Source organism: Lemur catta, mitochondrion (genome assembly GCF_020740605.2).
Source record: "Lemur catta isolate mLemCat1 mitochondrion, complete genome".
NCBI lineage: Eukaryota > Metazoa > Chordata > Mammalia > Primates > Lemuridae > Lemur > Lemur catta.
The window spans coordinates 1-17086 of NC_059325.1; the positions used below are offsets into that span (position 1 = coordinate 1).

General features: G+C 38.0%; 13 protein-coding genes and 24 non-coding genes across 37 annotated transcripts; 28 read left to right on the forward strand and 9 right to left on the reverse strand. All coding sequences in view use genetic code 2, as the record gives it.

Annotated features, from left to right (window-relative positions):
* Window positions 1-69, forward strand: LRP42_mgt01. The gene has a single exon. It is a non-coding gene; the product is annotated as a tRNA-Phe (tRNA).
* LRP42_mgr02 lies at window positions 70-1022 on the forward strand. Its single transcript has one exon. It is a non-coding gene; the product is annotated as a 12S ribosomal RNA (ribosomal RNA).
* On the forward strand, window positions 1023-1091 carry LRP42_mgt02. Its single transcript has one exon. It is a non-coding gene; the product is annotated as a tRNA-Val (tRNA).
* Window position 1092: 1 nt separating this feature from the next.
* Window positions 1093-2665, forward strand: LRP42_mgr01. Its single transcript has one exon. It is a non-coding gene; the product is annotated as a 16S ribosomal RNA (ribosomal RNA).
* Window positions 2665-2740, forward strand: LRP42_mgt03. Its single transcript has one exon. It is a non-coding gene; the product is annotated as a tRNA-Leu (tRNA).
* A 3-nt stretch (window positions 2741-2743) lies between these two features.
* Window positions 2744-3698, forward strand: ND1 (NADH dehydrogenase subunit 1). Its single transcript has one exon. A coding segment is annotated over exon 1 (955 nt).
* Window positions 3699-3767, forward strand: LRP42_mgt04. The gene has a single exon. It is a non-coding gene; the product is annotated as a tRNA-Ile (tRNA).
* LRP42_mgt05 lies at window positions 3765-3838 on the reverse strand. The gene has a single exon. It is a non-coding gene; the product is annotated as a tRNA-Gln (tRNA).
* A 5-nt stretch (window positions 3839-3843) lies between these two features.
* On the forward strand, window positions 3844-3912 carry LRP42_mgt06. Its single transcript has one exon. It is a non-coding gene; the product is annotated as a tRNA-Met (tRNA).
* On the forward strand, window positions 3913-4954 carry ND2 (NADH dehydrogenase subunit 2). The gene has a single exon. A coding segment is annotated over exon 1 (1042 nt).
* Window positions 4955-5021, forward strand: LRP42_mgt07. The gene has a single exon. It is a non-coding gene; the product is annotated as a tRNA-Trp (tRNA).
* A 3-nt stretch (window positions 5022-5024) lies between these two features.
* On the reverse strand, window positions 5025-5093 carry LRP42_mgt08. The gene has a single exon. It is a non-coding gene; the product is annotated as a tRNA-Ala (tRNA).
* A 2-nt stretch (window positions 5094-5095) lies between these two features.
* On the reverse strand, window positions 5096-5168 carry LRP42_mgt09. Its single transcript has one exon. It is a non-coding gene; the product is annotated as a tRNA-Asn (tRNA).
* A 33-nt stretch (window positions 5169-5201) lies between these two features.
* Window positions 5202-5267, reverse strand: LRP42_mgt10. The gene has a single exon. It is a non-coding gene; the product is annotated as a tRNA-Cys (tRNA).
* LRP42_mgt11 lies at window positions 5268-5334 on the reverse strand. The gene has a single exon. It is a non-coding gene; the product is annotated as a tRNA-Tyr (tRNA).
* Window positions 5335-5340: 6 nt separating this feature from the next.
* Window positions 5341-6882, forward strand: COX1 (cytochrome c oxidase subunit I). The gene has a single exon. The coding sequence runs from the start codon at window positions 5341-5343 to the stop codon at window positions 6880-6882; it is 1542 nt and encodes a 513-aa protein (YP_010229091.1).
* A 2-nt stretch (window positions 6883-6884) lies between these two features.
* On the reverse strand, window positions 6885-6953 carry LRP42_mgt12. Its single transcript has one exon. It is a non-coding gene; the product is annotated as a tRNA-Ser (tRNA).
* Window positions 6954-6958: 5 nt separating this feature from the next.
* Window positions 6959-7027, forward strand: LRP42_mgt13. Its single transcript has one exon. It is a non-coding gene; the product is annotated as a tRNA-Asp (tRNA).
* COX2 (cytochrome c oxidase subunit II) lies at window positions 7028-7711 on the forward strand. The gene has a single exon. The coding sequence runs from the start codon at window positions 7028-7030 to the stop codon at window positions 7709-7711; it is 684 nt and encodes a 227-aa protein (YP_010229092.1).
* A 3-nt stretch (window positions 7712-7714) lies between these two features.
* LRP42_mgt14 lies at window positions 7715-7781 on the forward strand. Its single transcript has one exon. It is a non-coding gene; the product is annotated as a tRNA-Lys (tRNA).
* On the forward strand, window positions 7782-7988 carry ATP8 (ATP synthase F0 subunit 8). The gene has a single exon. It carries the CDS (start codon window positions 7782-7784, stop codon window positions 7986-7988), a length of 207 nt encoding a protein of 68 aa, YP_010229093.1.
* ATP6 (ATP synthase F0 subunit 6) lies at window positions 7943-8623 on the forward strand. Its single transcript has one exon. The coding sequence runs from the start codon at window positions 7943-7945 to the stop codon at window positions 8621-8623; it is 681 nt and encodes a 226-aa protein (YP_010229094.1).
* Window positions 8623-9406, forward strand: COX3 (cytochrome c oxidase subunit III). Its single transcript has one exon. A coding segment is annotated over exon 1 (784 nt).
* On the forward strand, window positions 9407-9476 carry LRP42_mgt15. Its single transcript has one exon. It is a non-coding gene; the product is annotated as a tRNA-Gly (tRNA).
* ND3 (NADH dehydrogenase subunit 3) lies at window positions 9477-9824 on the forward strand. The gene has a single exon. It carries the CDS (start codon window positions 9477-9479, stop codon window positions 9822-9824), a length of 348 nt encoding a protein of 115 aa, YP_010229096.1.
* A 2-nt stretch (window positions 9825-9826) lies between these two features.
* On the forward strand, window positions 9827-9893 carry LRP42_mgt16. The gene has a single exon. It is a non-coding gene; the product is annotated as a tRNA-Arg (tRNA).
* A 2-nt stretch (window positions 9894-9895) lies between these two features.
* ND4L (NADH dehydrogenase subunit 4L) lies at window positions 9896-10192 on the forward strand. Its single transcript has one exon. It carries the CDS (start codon window positions 9896-9898, stop codon window positions 10190-10192), a length of 297 nt encoding a protein of 98 aa, YP_010229097.1.
* On the forward strand, window positions 10186-11563 carry ND4 (NADH dehydrogenase subunit 4). Its single transcript has one exon. A coding segment is annotated over exon 1 (1378 nt).
* Window positions 11564-11631, forward strand: LRP42_mgt17. Its single transcript has one exon. It is a non-coding gene; the product is annotated as a tRNA-His (tRNA).
* Window positions 11632-11691, forward strand: LRP42_mgt18. The gene has a single exon. It is a non-coding gene; the product is annotated as a tRNA-Ser (tRNA).
* On the forward strand, window positions 11692-11761 carry LRP42_mgt19. The gene has a single exon. It is a non-coding gene; the product is annotated as a tRNA-Leu (tRNA).
* On the forward strand, window positions 11762-13573 carry ND5 (NADH dehydrogenase subunit 5). The gene has a single exon. The coding sequence runs from the start codon at window positions 11762-11764 to the stop codon at window positions 13571-13573; it is 1812 nt and encodes a 603-aa protein (YP_010229099.1).
* Window positions 13574-13583: 10 nt separating this feature from the next.
* Window positions 13584-14099, reverse strand: ND6 (NADH dehydrogenase subunit 6). Its single transcript has one exon. The coding sequence runs from the start codon at window positions 14097-14099 to the stop codon at window positions 13584-13586; it is 516 nt and encodes a 171-aa protein (YP_010229100.1).
* A 3-nt stretch (window positions 14100-14102) lies between these two features.
* On the reverse strand, window positions 14103-14171 carry LRP42_mgt20. The gene has a single exon. It is a non-coding gene; the product is annotated as a tRNA-Glu (tRNA).
* A 4-nt stretch (window positions 14172-14175) lies between these two features.
* Window positions 14176-15315, forward strand: CYTB (cytochrome b). The gene has a single exon. The coding sequence runs from the start codon at window positions 14176-14178 to the stop codon at window positions 15313-15315; it is 1140 nt and encodes a 379-aa protein (YP_010229101.1).
* On the forward strand, window positions 15316-15385 carry LRP42_mgt21. The gene has a single exon. It is a non-coding gene; the product is annotated as a tRNA-Thr (tRNA).
* A 2-nt stretch (window positions 15386-15387) lies between these two features.
* Window positions 15388-15453, reverse strand: LRP42_mgt22. The gene has a single exon. It is a non-coding gene; the product is annotated as a tRNA-Pro (tRNA).
* Window positions 15454-17086: the final 1633 nt, after the last annotated feature.

The following is a 17086-nucleotide window of genomic DNA, read 5'->3' on the forward strand; positions in this document are numbered from 1 at the left end:
GTTAATGTAGCTTAAATTATCAAAGCAAGGCACTGAAAATGCCTAGATGGGTGTTTTACCCCATGAACATATAGGTTTGGTCCTGGCCTTACTATTAGTTTACAGTAAGATTACACATGCAAGTAACCGCATCCCAGTGAGAATGCCCTCCAAATCCCCTGATTAAAAGGAGCAGGTATCAAGCACACCAATAGGTAGCTCACCACACCTTGCTAAACCACACCCCCACGGGATACAGCAGTGATTGAACTTAAGCAATAAACGAAAGTTTGACTAAGCTATACTGACACTTAGGGTTGGTAAATCTCGTGCCAGCCACCGCGGTCATACGATTAACCCAAACTAATATTTCCCGGCGTAAAGTGTGTTTAAGATTTATATAAATAAAGTTAATTTTTATCCAAGCCGTAAAACGCCCCAGCTAAAACAAAACTAACCTACGAAAGTGACTTTAATACTCTGAAGACACGACAACTAAGATCCAAACTGGGATTAGATACCCCACTATGCTTAGCCGTAAACCTAAGTAATTAACAAACAAAATTACTCGCCAGAGCACTACAAGCAACAGCTTAAAACTCAAAGGACTTGGCGGTGCTTTATATCCCTCTAGAGGAGCCTGTTCTATAATCGATAAACCCCGATAAACCTCACCACTTCTTGCTAATTCAACTTATATACCGCCATCCCCAGCAAACCCTATTAAGGCCCCAAAGTAAGCAAAAACACATACATAAAGACGTTAGGTCAAGGTGTAGTCAATGAAGTGGAAAGAAATGGGCTACATTTTCTAATATTAGAACAACACCCCAACAGAAGCCTTTATGAAACTAAAAGCCAAAGGAGGATTTAGCAGTAAATTAAGAATAGAGAGCTTAATTGAATAGGGCCATGAAGCACGCACACACCGCCCGTCACCCTCCTCAATCACCAATTATTAATTCACTAATTCTACTAAACTCTAAACAAGAGGAGATAAGTCGTAACAAGGTAAGCATACTGGAAAGTGTGCTTGGAATATTCAAAGTGTAGCTTAACTTCAAAGCATCCGGCCTACACCCAGAAGATTTCACATTACGTGACCACTTTGAAACTAAAACTAGCCCAACTATACCTAAATCTAACAAACTCACTAAACCTTAAACCAAACCATTTACCATTAAGCAACAGTATAGGAGATAGAAATTCCACTTGGCGCTATAGATAAAGTACCGTAAGGGAAAGATGAAAGAACAGTTAAAAGTAAATAAAAGCAAAGCTTACCACTTGTACCTTTTGCATAATGACTTAACTAGAACAACTTGACAAAAAGAATTTTAGTCAACAACCCCGAAACCAGACGAGCTATTCACAAACAGTTATATAAGAACACACTCATCTATGTAGCAAAATAGTGAGAAGATTTGTGATTAGAGGTGAAAAGCCTATCGAGCCTGGTGATAGCTGGTTGTCCGGGAAAGAATTTTAGTTCAACTTTAAATTTACCCAATGTATTTAAAACCTAATGTAATTTTAAATTTTAATCTAAAGAGGGACAGCTCTTTAGAACAGGCTACAACCTTTAGTAGAGAGTAAAAAAACTTAACCCCATAGTTGGCCCAAAAGCAGCCATCAATTAAGAAAGCGTTCAAGCTCAACATACCAAACCAAATCAATACCAAACTCTCATAATAATCTCCTACCAGCTAACCGGACTAATCTATTATTAAATAGAAGCACTACTGTTAATATAAGTAACAAGAATTATTATTCTCCTCGCATAAACCTATATCAGATCGGATGCCCACTGATAATTAACCAAAAACTAAAAATCAGCCATAACCTAAATAATATTTACCTAAACAACTGTTAACCCAACACAGGTATGCACTAAGGAAAGATTAAAAAGAGCAAAAGGAACTCGGCAAAATTAACCCCGCCTGTTTACCAAAAACATCACCTCTAGCATAACTAGTATTAGAGGCACTGCCTGCCCAGTGACATATGTTCAACGGCCGCGGTATTCTGACCGTGCAAAGGTAGCATAATCATTTGTTCTCTAATTAAGGACTTGAATGAAAGGCCACACGAGGGTTAAACTGTCTCCTGCCCTTAATCAGTGAAATTGACCTTCCCGTGAAGAGGCGGGAATACAGCAACAAGACGAGAAGACCCTATGGAGCTTAAATCTACTAACCCAAATAACCCCGCATAATTAATCATCAACTAGACATATTCTCGCCAATTATGGGTTAGAGATTTCGGTTGGGGTGACCTCGGAGTATAGTACAACCTCCGAATAGTTTCAGCCTAGACTTCACCAGTCAAATCAACTTCTACAATCAATTGACCCAAACTAGTTTGACCAATGGAACAAGTTACCCTAGGGATAACAGCGCAATCCTATTACAGAGTCCATATCGACAATAGGGTTTACGACCTCGATGTTGGATCAGGACACCCCAATGGTGTAACCGCTATTAAAGGTCCGTTTGTTCAACGGTTAAAGTCCTACGTGATCTGAGTTCAGACCGGAGCAATCCAGGTCGGTTTCTATCTATTTAATATTTCTCCCAGTACGAAAGGACAAGAGAAATAGAGCCAACTCAACAGAGCGCTCTCAATTTAATAGATGTTATAACTCAATCTAGTATACCATTCCATACCCTACCCAAGACCAGGGTTCGTTAAGGTGGCAGAGCCCGGTAATTGCATAAAACTTAAGACTTTAAAGTCAGAGGTTCAACTCCTCTCCCTAACACTCATGTTTATAATTAATCTCTTCCTACTAATTATCCCTATTTTACTCGCTATAGCTTTCCTTACATTAGCTGAACGAAAAATTTTAGGCTACATACAACTTCGAAAGGGCCCTAATGTAGTAGGTCCTCACGGTATAATTCAACCCTTTGCTGACGCAATAAAACTATTTATTAAAGAACCACTACGACCCCTAACCTCTTCCTCATCACTCTATACTATTGCACCAACACTAGCTCTAACCATCGCACTTGTAATATGAATCCCACTACCACTCCCATATCCATTAATCAATATAAACATAGGACTTTTATTTATTCTAGCCACCTCCAGCTTAGCCGTATACTCAATTCTATGATCAGGCTGAGCCTCCAACTCAAAATACGCTTTAATCGGAGCCTTACGAGCAGTAGCACAAACAATTTCATACGAAGTCACACTAGCTATCATTCTTTTATCCTTACTTTTAATAAACGGATCATTTACCCTATCTACCCTTATTACAACCCAAGAATATCTCTGACTCATTATTCCATCATGACCTTTAGCTATAATATGATTCATTTCTACCCTAGCAGAAACAAACCGAGCCCCATTCGACCTAACAGAAGGTGAATCCGAACTTGTCTCAGGATTTAATGTAGAATATGCCGCAGGCCCATTCGCCCTCTTCTTTATAGCAGAATATACGAACATTATTATAATAAATGCTCTAACTACCACCCTATTCCTAGGAGCATTATACAACCTTCACATACCAGAAACATACACAACAAGCTTCGCCATCAAAACCTTACTCCTAACTATTTTATTTTTATGAGTACGAGCATCCTACCCACGATTCCGATATGACCAACTCATACATCTACTATGAAAAAACTTTCTTCCCTTAACACTAGCACTATGTATATGGTACGTATCACTACCTGTTCTAGCATCATGTATTCCCCCTCAAGCATAGAAATATGTCTGACAAAAGAGTTACTTTGATAGAGTAAATAATAGAGGTTTAAATCCCCTTATTTCTAGAATCACAGGGATCGAACCTGCTCTTAAGGATTCAAAGTCCTTCGTGCTACCTAAAACACACCCTATTCTACATATAGTAAGGTCAGCTAAACAAGCTATCGGGCCCATACCCCGAAAATGTTGGTTTATATCCTTCCCGTACTAATAAAACCTATTATCCTAATATTTATTATGCTGACTATCTTCATGGGAACTATATTAACAATAATCAGTTCCCACTGACTCCTAATATGGGTAGGATTGGAAATTAACATGCTAGCTATCATTCCCATTCTCATGAAAAAAATCAGCCCTCGATCCACAGAAGCCGCCACCAAATATTTCCTAACACAAGCAACAGCCTCCATACTACTTATATTCTCCATCGTAATTAATACCGCAAACTCTGGTCAATGAGGCATCACTAATATACATAACCAATTGACTTCCCTTGTAACTATAGCAGCACTAATAATAAAATTAGGAATAACCCCTTTCCACTTCTGAGTCCCCGAAGTCACTCAAGGAATTTCACTAATATCAGGCATACTTCTCCTAACATGACAAAAACTAGCTCCTATTTCCATTTTACTTCAGATTTTCCCATCCATAAACCCCAATATCATCCTTCTGATCGCCATTCTATCAATTCTAGTAGGTGGTTGAGGAGGACTTAACCAAACTCAACTACGAAAAATCCTAGCCTACTCATCTATCGCCCATATAGGCTGAATAATAGCTATCCTTATATATTGTCCCTCATTAACAATACTAAACTTACTAATTTACCTAATACTAACTATTACTCTATTCTCAGTACTAAACATTAACACCAACACCACAACACTAACCTTATCAAACACATGAAATAAAACTCCAATAATTACCCTCACAATTCTCATTTCATTGCTATCCTTAGGAGGATTACCTCCACTTACAGGCTTTCTACCCAAATGAACCATTATTCAAGAACTTACAAAAAATAGTAACATTATACTAGCTACAATTATAGCCATTATAGCCCTACTAAATCTATACTTCTACATACGATTAATTTACTCCACCTCATTAACTATATTCCCAACACTTAATAATATAAAAATAAAATGACAATTCCAACAAACAAAACAAATTTTCCTTTTATCACCATTAGTCATCCTGGCTACCCTCACCCTACCTCTATCACCAGCCCTACTAACCCTAAACTAGAAATTTAGGTTAAATAGACCAAGAGCCTTCAAAGCCCTAAGAAAGTATATAATACTTAATTTCTGCTATAAGGACTGCAAGATTATATCTTACATCAACTGAACGCAAATCAATCACTTTAATTAAGCTAAATCCTCATCTAGATTGGTGGGCTCCAACCCCACGAAAACTTAGTTAACAGCTAAGTACCCTATTCAACTGGCTTCAATCTACTTCTCCCGCCTACAGGAAAAAAAAGGCGGGAGAAGCCCCGGCAGAATTGAAGCTGCTTCTTTGAATTTGCAATCCAACGTGATATTCACTACAGGGCTTGATAGAAAGAGGGGATTTCCTCTGTTCTTAGATTTACAGTCTAATGCCTAACTCAGCCATTCTATCCTACTTATGTTCATCAATCGTTGATTTTATTCAACTAACCATAAAGACATTGGAACTCTTTATCTATTATTCGGAGCTTGAGCAGGCATGGTAGGAACAGCTCTCAGCCTTTTAATTCGAGCAGAACTAGGTCAACCTGGGTCTCTGTTAGGAGACGACCAGATCTACAACGTTGTTGTAACAGCTCATGCTTTCGTCATAATCTTTTTCATAGTTATACCTATTATAATTGGAGGCTTCGGAAACTGATTAGTTCCATTAATAATTGGAGCTCCTGATATAGCATTCCCCCGAATAAACAATATAAGCTTCTGACTTCTACCACCTTCCTTTCTATTACTCCTAGCATCATCAATAGTAGAAGCTGGGGCAGGAACAGGATGAACCGTATACCCTCCTTTAGCAGGAAACTTGGCTCACGCAGGAGCCTCCGTAGACCTAACAATTTTTTCCTTACATCTAGCAGGGGTATCCTCTATTTTAGGCGCCATCAACTTCATTACAACAGTAATTAATATAAAACCTCCAGCCATATCACAATACCAAACACCTTTATTCGTGTGATCTGTAATAATTACTGCTGTTCTTCTACTTCTATCTTTACCAGTTTTAGCAGCAGGTATTACAATACTTCTAACTGACCGTAATCTTAACACAACCTTTTTTGACCCTGCAGGCGGCGGTGATCCTATTCTATATCAACACTTATTCTGATTTTTTGGACACCCTGAAGTCTACATCTTAATTCTCCCAGGCTTTGGCATAATTTCCCATATCGTCACATATTATTCAGGTAAAAAAGAACCATTCGGTTACATGGGTATAGTCTGAGCCATAATATCTATTGGTTTCTTAGGATTCATCGTGTGAGCTCACCATATATTCACAGTAGGAATAGATGTAGATACCCGAGCATATTTTACATCCGCTACTATAATCATTGCTATTCCTACTGGCGTAAAAGTATTTAGCTGATTAGCAACATTACATGGTGGTAATATCAAATGATCACCCGCTATACTATGAGCCCTTGGCTTTATTTTCCTATTTACAGTAGGAGGACTAACGGGAATCGTACTTGCTAACTCATCATTAGATATTGTTCTTCATGATACCTACTATGTAGTAGCCCATTTCCACTATGTGTTATCAATAGGAGCAGTCTTTGCCATTATAGGTGGTTTCGTCCACTGATTTCCTCTATTTTCAGGCTACACTTTAGACAATACTTGAGCTAAAATTCACTTCTCAATTATATTTGTAGGCGTAAATATGACCTTTTTCCCACAACATTTCTTAGGGTTATCTGGAATGCCCCGACGCTACTCTGACTATCCAGATGCCTACACCATGTGAAACACCGTCTCATCCATTGGCTCTTTCATCTCTTTAACAGCAGTTATACTAATAATTTTCATAATCTGAGAAGCTTTCGCCTCAAAACGAGAAGTCCTAATAGTGGAACTTACACCAACTAACCTAGAATGACTTCATGGCTGTCCTCCACCCTACCATACATTTGAAGAACCTGCATATGTAAAAGTATAAATCAAGAAAGGAAGGAATCGAACCCTCTAAAATTGGTTTCAAGCCAACCGCGTAACCACTACAACTTTCTTCATATAAGATATTAGTAAAATCATTACATAACTTTGTCAAAGTTAATTTATAGGTTAAACCCCTATGTATCTTTATGGCCTATCCAGTTCAATTAGGATTTCAAGATGCTGCTTCTCCCATTATAGAAGAACTTTTATACTTTCACGACCACACTTTAATAATTATATTCCTGATTAGTTCTCTAGTCCTTTACATTATCTCCCTTATACTCACTACTGAACTTATACATACAAACACCATAGACGCCCAAGAAGTAGAAACAGTATGAACAATCCTACCTGCAGCAATCCTCATTCTTATTGCTCTTCCATCATTACGCATTCTGTATATAATAGACGAAATTACTACACCCTCCTTAACCCTTAAAACCATAGGTCACCAATGATACTGAAGCTACGAATACACAGATTATGAAGACTTATGTTTTGACTCGTACATAACTCCTTCCTCAGACCTTAAACCTGGAGAACTTCGCCTACTTGAAGTCGACAATCGAGTCGTACTTCCCACAGAACTAGCAGTTCGAATATTAATCTCTTCAGAAGATGTACTACACTCATGAACTGTCCCTTCCCTAGGAGTAAAAACAGACGCTATCCCAGGACGCCTAAACCAAGCTACATTAATAGCCTCCCGTCCAGGTGTTTACTACGGACAATGCTCAGAAATTTGCGGTGCAAATCACAGTTTTATACCAATTGTACTTGAATTAGTACCTCTAAAACATTTCGAAGAGTGACTATTATCCATACTATAATGTCACTACGAAGCTAATTAGCATTAACCTTTTAAGTTAAAGACTGAAAGCTCAAACCTTTCCGCAGTGAATGCCTCAACTTGACACATCAACATGGCTAATTACAATTCTTTCCATAATCCTAACCCTATTAATTGTTTTTCAACTGAAAATCTCAAAATTCAACTATCCTTTAAACCCAACAATAAAAAATATTAATAAAGACCTATATACTAACCCCTGAGAAACTAAATGAACGAAAATTTATTTGCCTCTTTCATTACCCCAACAATCGTAGGAATCCCCATCGTTATTCTCATTATTATAACCCCTAGCATTATTTTCCCTTCCCCTACTCGTCTAATCAATAATCGATTAACTTCCCTACAACAATGATTAGTTCAATTAATCCTAAAACAACTTATATCAATCCACAATACAAAAGGACGAACTTGATCCCTCATGCTAATCTCACTAATTCTATTCATCGGTTCTACTAATCTATTAGGCCTACTACCCCACTCATTTACCCCTACTACACAACTATCTATAAATTTAGGTATAGCAATTCCACTCTGAGCAGCCACAGTCATCAAAGGTTTCCGACACAAAACAAAAGCATCTCTAGCCCACTTCTTACCACAAGGAACACCTATTCCTTTAATCCCTATATTAGTAATTATCGAAACCATTAGCCTATTTATTCAACCCATAGCCTTAGCCGTACGGCTAACTGCCAATATTACAGCAGGTCACCTTCTTATACACTTAATTGGAGGGGCTACCTTAGTACTCACTTCCATTAGCCCCGCTACAGCCTCAATCACATTCATTATCCTTACCCTTTTAACAATCCTTGAATTCGCCGTTGCCCTAATTCAAGCCTATGTCTTCACTCTACTAGTTAGCCTTTATCTACATGATAATACCTAATGACCCACCAAACCCACGCCTACCATATGGTAAACCCCAGCCCTTGACCCTTGACCGGAGCCCTCTCTGCTTTACTAATAACATCTGGCCTTGCTATATGATTTCATTTTAATTCAAGTATACTCCTATCACTAGGCATATTAACAAATCTACTAACAATATATCAATGGTGACGAGATATCGTACGAGAAGGTACATTTCAAGGCCATCATACTTCAATTGTCCAAAAAGGCCTTCGATATGGTATGGTACTATTTATCATTTCAGAAATTTTCTTCTTCGCCGGGTTTTTCTGAGCCTTTTACCACTCAAGCTTAGCCCCTACTCCAGAACTAGGTGGGTGCTGGCCTCCAACAGGTATTCACCCCCTTAATCCCTTAGAAGTACCACTACTTAATACAGCTGTTCTCTTAGCCTCGGGCGTATCCATCACCTGAGCTCACCATAGCCTAATAGAAGGAAACCGAGTACAAATACTCCAAGCTCTACTCATCACTATTACCCTAGGTCTCTATTTCACACTCCTCCAAGCCTCAGAATATTTTGAAACATCCTTTACAATCTCAGACGGCGTGTATGGTTCTACATTCTTTATGGCAACAGGCTTTCACGGCCTACATGTTATTATTGGATCTACTTTCCTTACCGTTTGCTTCTTTCGACAACTCAATTTTCACTTTACCTCTAATCATCATTTCGGTTTCGAAGCTGCAGCCTGATACTGACATTTCGTCGACGTAGTATGACTATTCCTTTACGTATCTATCTATTGATGAGGATCCTATTCTTTTAGTATCGACCCAATACAATTGACTTCCAATTAATTAACTTCGGTGAAAACCGGAAAAGAATAATCAATCTCCCACTAGCCTTAACAACTAGCATCATCCTAACCCTATTACTTGTAACAATTGCATTCTGACTACCACAGCTAAATGTATATACAGAAAAATACAGTCCTTATGAATGCGGCTTCGACCCTATAGGCTCAGCCCGCCTACCTTTTTCCATAAAATTTTTCCTAGTAGCCATTACATTCCTTCTATTTGACCTAGAAATCGCACTACTTCTTCCCCTTCCTTGAGCATCCCAAACAAATAACCTAAAACTCATACTAACAGTAGCTCTTGTTCTAATTACCATTCTAGCCGCAGGCCTTGCCTATGAATGACTTCAAAAAGGCCTAGAATGAGTAGAATAACATGATAATTAGTTTAAACCAAAATAAATGATTTCGACTCATTAGATTATGGCTAACCCATAATTATCAATATGCCTTCAATCTCAACAAATATCATTCTAGCCTTCATTACTGCCCTCCTAGGTATATTAATTTTCCGATCTCACTTAATATCTTCACTACTATGCTTAGAAGGCATAATATTATCCATATTTATTTTAAGTACCCTTACTATTCTTAGCCTACACTTTACAACATCTTTTATAATACCCATCCTACTCCTAGTATTCGCAGCCTGCGAAGCAGCTGTAGGTCTAGCTCTACTAGTTACAGTATCCAACACCTACGGCCTAGATTATATCCAAAATCTAAATCTCCTCCAATGCTAAAAATCATTATCCCTACAATTATACTATTCCCAGTAACTTGATGTTCCAGTAGCCCTATAATCTGAATTAACACAACTTTACATAGTCTACTAATCAGCCTTGCAGGCCTATTATTCCTAAATCAATTTAACGATTCCAATAATAACTTCTCACTAACTTTCTTCTCCGACTCACTATCATCCCCCCTTGTAGTTTTAACGATATGATTACTCCCACTTATAATTATAGCAAGCCAACATCACCTTAAAAAAGAACCCTGAACCCTAAAAAAACTATATATCTCCATATTAATTTTCCTACAAATATTCTTAATTATAACATTCACCGCTACCGAACTAATTCTATTTTACATTCTATTTGAAGCCACATTAATCCCAACTCTAATTATCATTACCCGTTGAGGTAATCAAACAGAACGATTAAACGCAGGCTTATACTTTCTATTTTATACTCTCATTGGATCCTTACCACTACTTGTAGCATTAATCCATATTCAAAATTATTTAGGTTCATTAAATATATTAACCATAAGCTTCTGCTTTCAAGAATTATCTAATTCCTGATCTAGTAATCTTCTATGAATAGCATGTATTATAGCATTCATAGTTAAAATACCTCTATACGGACTACACCTATGACTACCTAAAGCCCACGTTGAAGCTCCTATTGCAGGATCAATAGTTCTTGCAGCTGTACTTCTAAAACTAGGAGGGTATGGCATAATACGAATTACTATAATCCTCAATCCAATAACAAAATACATAGCATACCCCTTCCTTATATTATGCTTATGAGGAATAATTATAACTAGTTCCATCTGCCTACGACAAACAGACCTAAAATCACTTATCGCCTATTCATCAGTAAGCCACATAGCACTAGTTATTGTGGCTATTCTAATCCAAACACCATGAAGCTTCATAGGAGCAACCATTCTAATAATCGCACATGGCCTTACATCATCCATATTATTCTGTCTAGCCAACTCTAACTACGAACGAATCCATAGCCGTACAATACTACTAGCACGAGGGATCCAAACCATTCTCCCTCTTATAGCCACCTGATGACTACTCGCCAGCCTAACTAACCTAGCCCTACCACCCTCTATCAATTTAATTGGCGAACTATTCGTCACTATAGCATCCTTCTCATGATCAAACATTACAATTATCTTAATAGGCTTAAATATGCTCATCACCGCTCTCTATTCCCTCTATATATTAACTACTACACAACGAGGAAAACTCACATATCATTCGCACAACCTAAACCCATCCTTTACACGAGAAAACACCCTTATATCCATACACATACTCCCCCTTCTCCTATTTACCTTAAATCCCAAAATTATTCTAGGACCCACGTACTGTAAATATAGTTTAAAAAAACACTAGATTGTGAATCCAGAAATAGAAGCTCAAACCTTCTTATTTACCGAGAAAGTAATGTATGAACTGCTAACTCTGCACTCCGTATATAAAAATACGGCTATCTCAACTTTTAAAGGATAGAAGTAATCCATTGGCCTTAGGAGCCAAAAAATTGGTGCAACTCCAAATAAAAGTAATAAATCTATTATCCTCTTTCACCCTTGTCACACTGATTATCCTAACTTTACCTATCATTATAAACGTTACAAACATATACAAAAACTACCCCTATGCACCATACGTAAAATCTTCTATTGCATGTGCCTTCATCACTAGCCTCATCCCAACTATATTATTTATCTCCTCAGGACAAGAAACAATCATTTCCAACTGACATTGAATAACAATCCAAACCCTAAAACTATCTATTAGCTTTAAATTAGATTACTTCTCTATACTATTTATACCAGTAGCACTATTTGTCACCTGATCCATTATAGAATTTTCAATATGATATATACACTCAGACCCTAATATAAACCAATTCTTCAAATACCTTTTAATATTCCTTATCACTATACTAATTCTAGTAACAGCCAACAACCTATTCCAACTTTTTATCGGATGGGAAGGAGTAGGCATCATATCATTTCTATTAATCGGGTGGTGGTATGGACGAACAGATGCAAATACAGCAGCACTCCAAGCAATCCTATACAACCGTATTGGAGATATCGGATTCATTCTAGCCATAGCATGATTTTTAATATACTCTAACACATGAGAATTTCAACAAATATTTATACTAAATTATCACCCAGATATAATTCCACTAATTGGCCTCCTCCTGGCAGCCACCGGAAAATCAGCCCAATTTGGGCTACACCCCTGACTACCCTCAGCAATAGAAGGCCCAACTCCAGTCTCAGCCCTACTTCATTCTAGCACAATAGTAGTTGCAGGAATCTTTCTCCTAATCCGATTCTATCCTCTAATAGAAAATAATAAAACTATTCAAACTCTAATACTATGTTTAGGCGCTATTACCACACTATTCACAGCAATCTGTGCTCTCACACAAAATGATATCAAAAAAATCGTAGCCTTCTCTACATCAAGCCAACTAGGACTTATAATAGTTACTATAGGTATTAACCAACCTCACTTAGCCTTCCTACATATCTGTAACCACGCCTTCTTCAAAGCTATACTATTTATATGCTCCGGATCAATCATTCACAACCTAAATGACGAACAAGATATTCGAAAAATAGGAGGACTATTTAAATCCATACCCTTCACATCATCCTCCCTCATAATTGGAAGTCTAGCCCTCACAGGCATACCCTTCCTAACAGGCTTCTACTCTAAAGACCTCATTATCGAATCCGTAAATACATCCAACACCAACGCCTGAGCCCTTACAATCACACTCATCGCAACCTCTATAACAGCTATTTACAGTATCCGAATCATCTTTTACGCACTACTAGGCCAACCTCGATTCACAACCTCAACTCCCATCAATGAAAATAATCCTTTATTAATTAATTCAATCAAACGCCTGGCATTAGGCAGCATCTTAGCTGGATTTTTCTTAACAAATAACATCTTACCCATAAATGTCCCTCAAATAACAATACCACTTTACCTAAAACTAACAGCTCTAATAGTAACCATTACAGGATTTGCCCTAGCAATAGAACTAAATCTTATAACAAACAACTTAAAATTTAAATTACCTTCAGACATCTACAAATTCTCAAACTCTTTAGGCTTTTACCCAATAACCATACACCGCCTAATCCCCTCACATAACTTGATCATAAGCCAAAATACAGCATCTCTCCTTCTAGACCTAATCTGGATAGAAAAAACTATACCAAAAAACCTATCTCAACTTCAAATAACATCCTCTACTGCCATTTCTAATCAAATAGGATTAGTTAAATTCTACTTCCTCTCATTTCTTATATCCCTTCTCTTCACCTTACTACTAATCATTTAACTCTACACTACCTTCGAATAATCTCAATAACAATTAAAACACTAATAAACAAAGATCAACCGGCAATAGCTGCAAACCAGCTGGCTTTATTATATAAAGAAGCCACCCCCAAAGAATCCTCACGAATTACACCACCCTCCTTACTCTCAAAAATTATTCAATTCTCCACACCACCAAACACATCTCCCACCCCAAATCCACCATACTCAACTATTCACGCTACTATAAATAACTCCATCCCTATTCCCAATAATACCACCCCCCAAATAACAACATTAGACCCTCAAGTCTCAGGGTACTCCTCCGTAGCCATAGCCGTAGTATAACCAAAAACCACAAGTATACCACCTAAATAAATCAAAAATACTATTAAACCTATAAAAGAACCCCCAAAACCTATAATAATGCCACAACCTACAGCTCCACTAACAATAAGCCCCACACCACCATAAATAGGAGAAGGCTTTGAAGAAATACTTACAAAACCCAGTACAAGTAAAATACTCAATAAAAACATAACATATATCATAATTCTTACATGGACTTTAACCATGACTAATGATATGAAAAACCATCGTTGTACTTCAACTATAAAAATACTAATGACCAACATCCGAAAAAATCACCCCTTAATAAAAATTATAAACAGCTCATTCATTGACCTCCCAACACCATCCAACATCTCCTCCTGATGAAATTTCGGTTCCCTTCTAGGAGCCTGCCTAGCCCTACAAATCATCACAGGGCTATTTCTAGCAATACACTACACAGCAGACACAACAACCGCATTCTCTTCCGTCACCCATATCTGCCGCGACGTAAACTATGGCTGAGTTATTCGCTACCTTCACGCTAATGGAGCATCCATGTTCTTCTTATGCCTGTTTATCCACATCGGCCGGGGTTTATACTATGGCTCATTCACTTTATCTGAGACCTGAAATATTGGTATCATCTTACTATTTACAGTAATAGCTACAGCCTTCATAGGATATGTCCTCCCATGAGGACAAATATCATTCTGAGGTGCCACAGTAATTACAAATCTTCTCTCAGCAATCCCATACATTGGTACCAATCTAGTAGAATGAATCTGAGGGGGTTTCTCCGTTGATAAAGCTACCCTAACTCGATTCTTCGCCTTCCACTTCATTTTACCTTTCATCATTGCAGCCTTAGTAATAGTCCATCTTCTATTCCTTCACGAAACAGGATCTAATAACCCACTAGGAACTTCATCAGACTCCGATAAAATTCCCTTCCATCCTTATTATACTATCAAAGATCTACTAGGATTAATACTTCTTATCCTCCTAACAATAACCCTAGTACTATTCTCCCCCGACTTATTAGGTGACCCTGACAACTATACACCAGCTAACCCTCTCAGCACTCCACCCCACATTAAACCAGAATGATACTTCCTATTTGCCTACGCTATTTTACGATCCATCCCCAATAAACTAGGAGGAGTACTAGCCCTAATATTTTCTATCCTAATTCTAGCAATCATCCCCATGCTACACACAGCCAAACAACGAAGTATGGTATTCCGCCCCCTCAGCCAATACCTATTCTGAATCTTAACAGCAGATTTATTCATTCTTACATGAATCGGAGGTCAACCCGTCGAACACCCCTTTATCACCATTGGCCAAATAGCATCTATCCTTTACTTCTCTCTCATTCTCATTATGATACCAGTAGTAAGCCTTATTGAAAATAAGATACTTAAATGAAGAGCCCTTGTAGTATAACTTAATACCCTGGTCTTGTAAACCAGACATGGAGAACCCCCTCCTCCCAAGGACATCTCAAGGAAGAAGCATCAACCTCACCTTCAACACCCAAAGCTGAAATTCTAATTAAACTATTCCTTGACACACGAATATAAAATACTATTTTTATGTATATCGTGCATTATGTGCCCTTCCACATTAACATGTATTAGTACCATATATGTTTAATACTACATAGGACATATATGTATAATCGTACATACAATTCCAGTCCTCATGCATATAAGCAAGTACATAAACCTATACCCGTACATAAAACATACAAATATTCCAGTTCATAAAATTTCAGTCCACCAGCATATAAGCCAGTACATAAACTTCATATCGTACATAGCACATTCCTCAATTGATCGGACAATTGCACATATCATTTCATAAGTCCTTGTCAACACGGATATCCCCTTCCACCAGATCGTAGCTTAATCTACCATCCTCCGTGAAACCAGCAACCCGCCCGTAGAATGCTCCTCTTCTTGCTCTGAGCCCATTAAACTTGGGGGTGTCTATAATGAAACTATATCTGACATCTGGTTCTTACCTCAGGGCCATAACAACATAACCGCTCACTCGTTCCTCTTAAATGAGACATCTCGATGGATTAGTGACTAATCAGCCCATGACATGTCATAACTGTGCTGTCAGGCAGATGGTATTTTTTAATTTTCGGGTATGCAGGGACTCAACATGGCCTGCGCCGACACGGCTCGGCCCGCGCCCGGCACATCAATTGTAGCTGAACATAGCATGTACATTCTTTACCCTCATAATTATCATAGATGACTGTTTAATTCATGCTTAGAGGACATGGAAATAATTATTACAGGTGACTATTTAATTCATGCTCGAAAGACATAAGAAAACTTTTGCACATGCACATGCACATGCACATGCACATGCACATGCACATGCACATGCACATGCACATGCACATGCACATGCACATGCACATGCACATGCACATGCACATGCACATGCACATGCACATGCACATGCACATGCACATGCACATGCACATGCACATGCACATGCACATGCACATGCACATGCACATGCACATGCACATGCACATGCACATGCACATGCACATGCACACGCATACGCATACGCATACGCATACGCATACGCATACGCATACGCATACGCATACGCATACGCATACGCATACGCATACGCATACGCATACGCATACGCATACGCATACGCATACGCATACGCATACGCATACGCATACGCATACGCATACGCATACGCATACGCACACGCTAAATTAAATACCCAATTATCTTACGCAAACCCCCCTACCCCCCATTCTAGATTTATTCAGATTTTGGTATACTCTTGCCAAACCCCAAAAACAAAAGCTCCGCACTGATTTTAACTAAAAACTAGAACCTTATTTGTAGCCTTACGCAAATTTTAACTGTCACGTCCCTATTAATTTATTAGCCCCATAAAATTTCTGAACCCAATAATTACTAGTAAATTATCTCAAAAATCCCGTCCACTTAAGGAGGTACCCCTTATATAATTATCTACTAACCTAAGCAAATATATCTGCAACTAAAATTTCCACTATTACTCCTAAACCCATTATTACCAGTAATACTATCTTTCAATTCTAAGCCATATAAACTCTACTTACAAGATCTTAAAAATCAAAACCATAACACTAAAACAGCACTCAAATATTTTCCATAATAATCACAAATCCCAA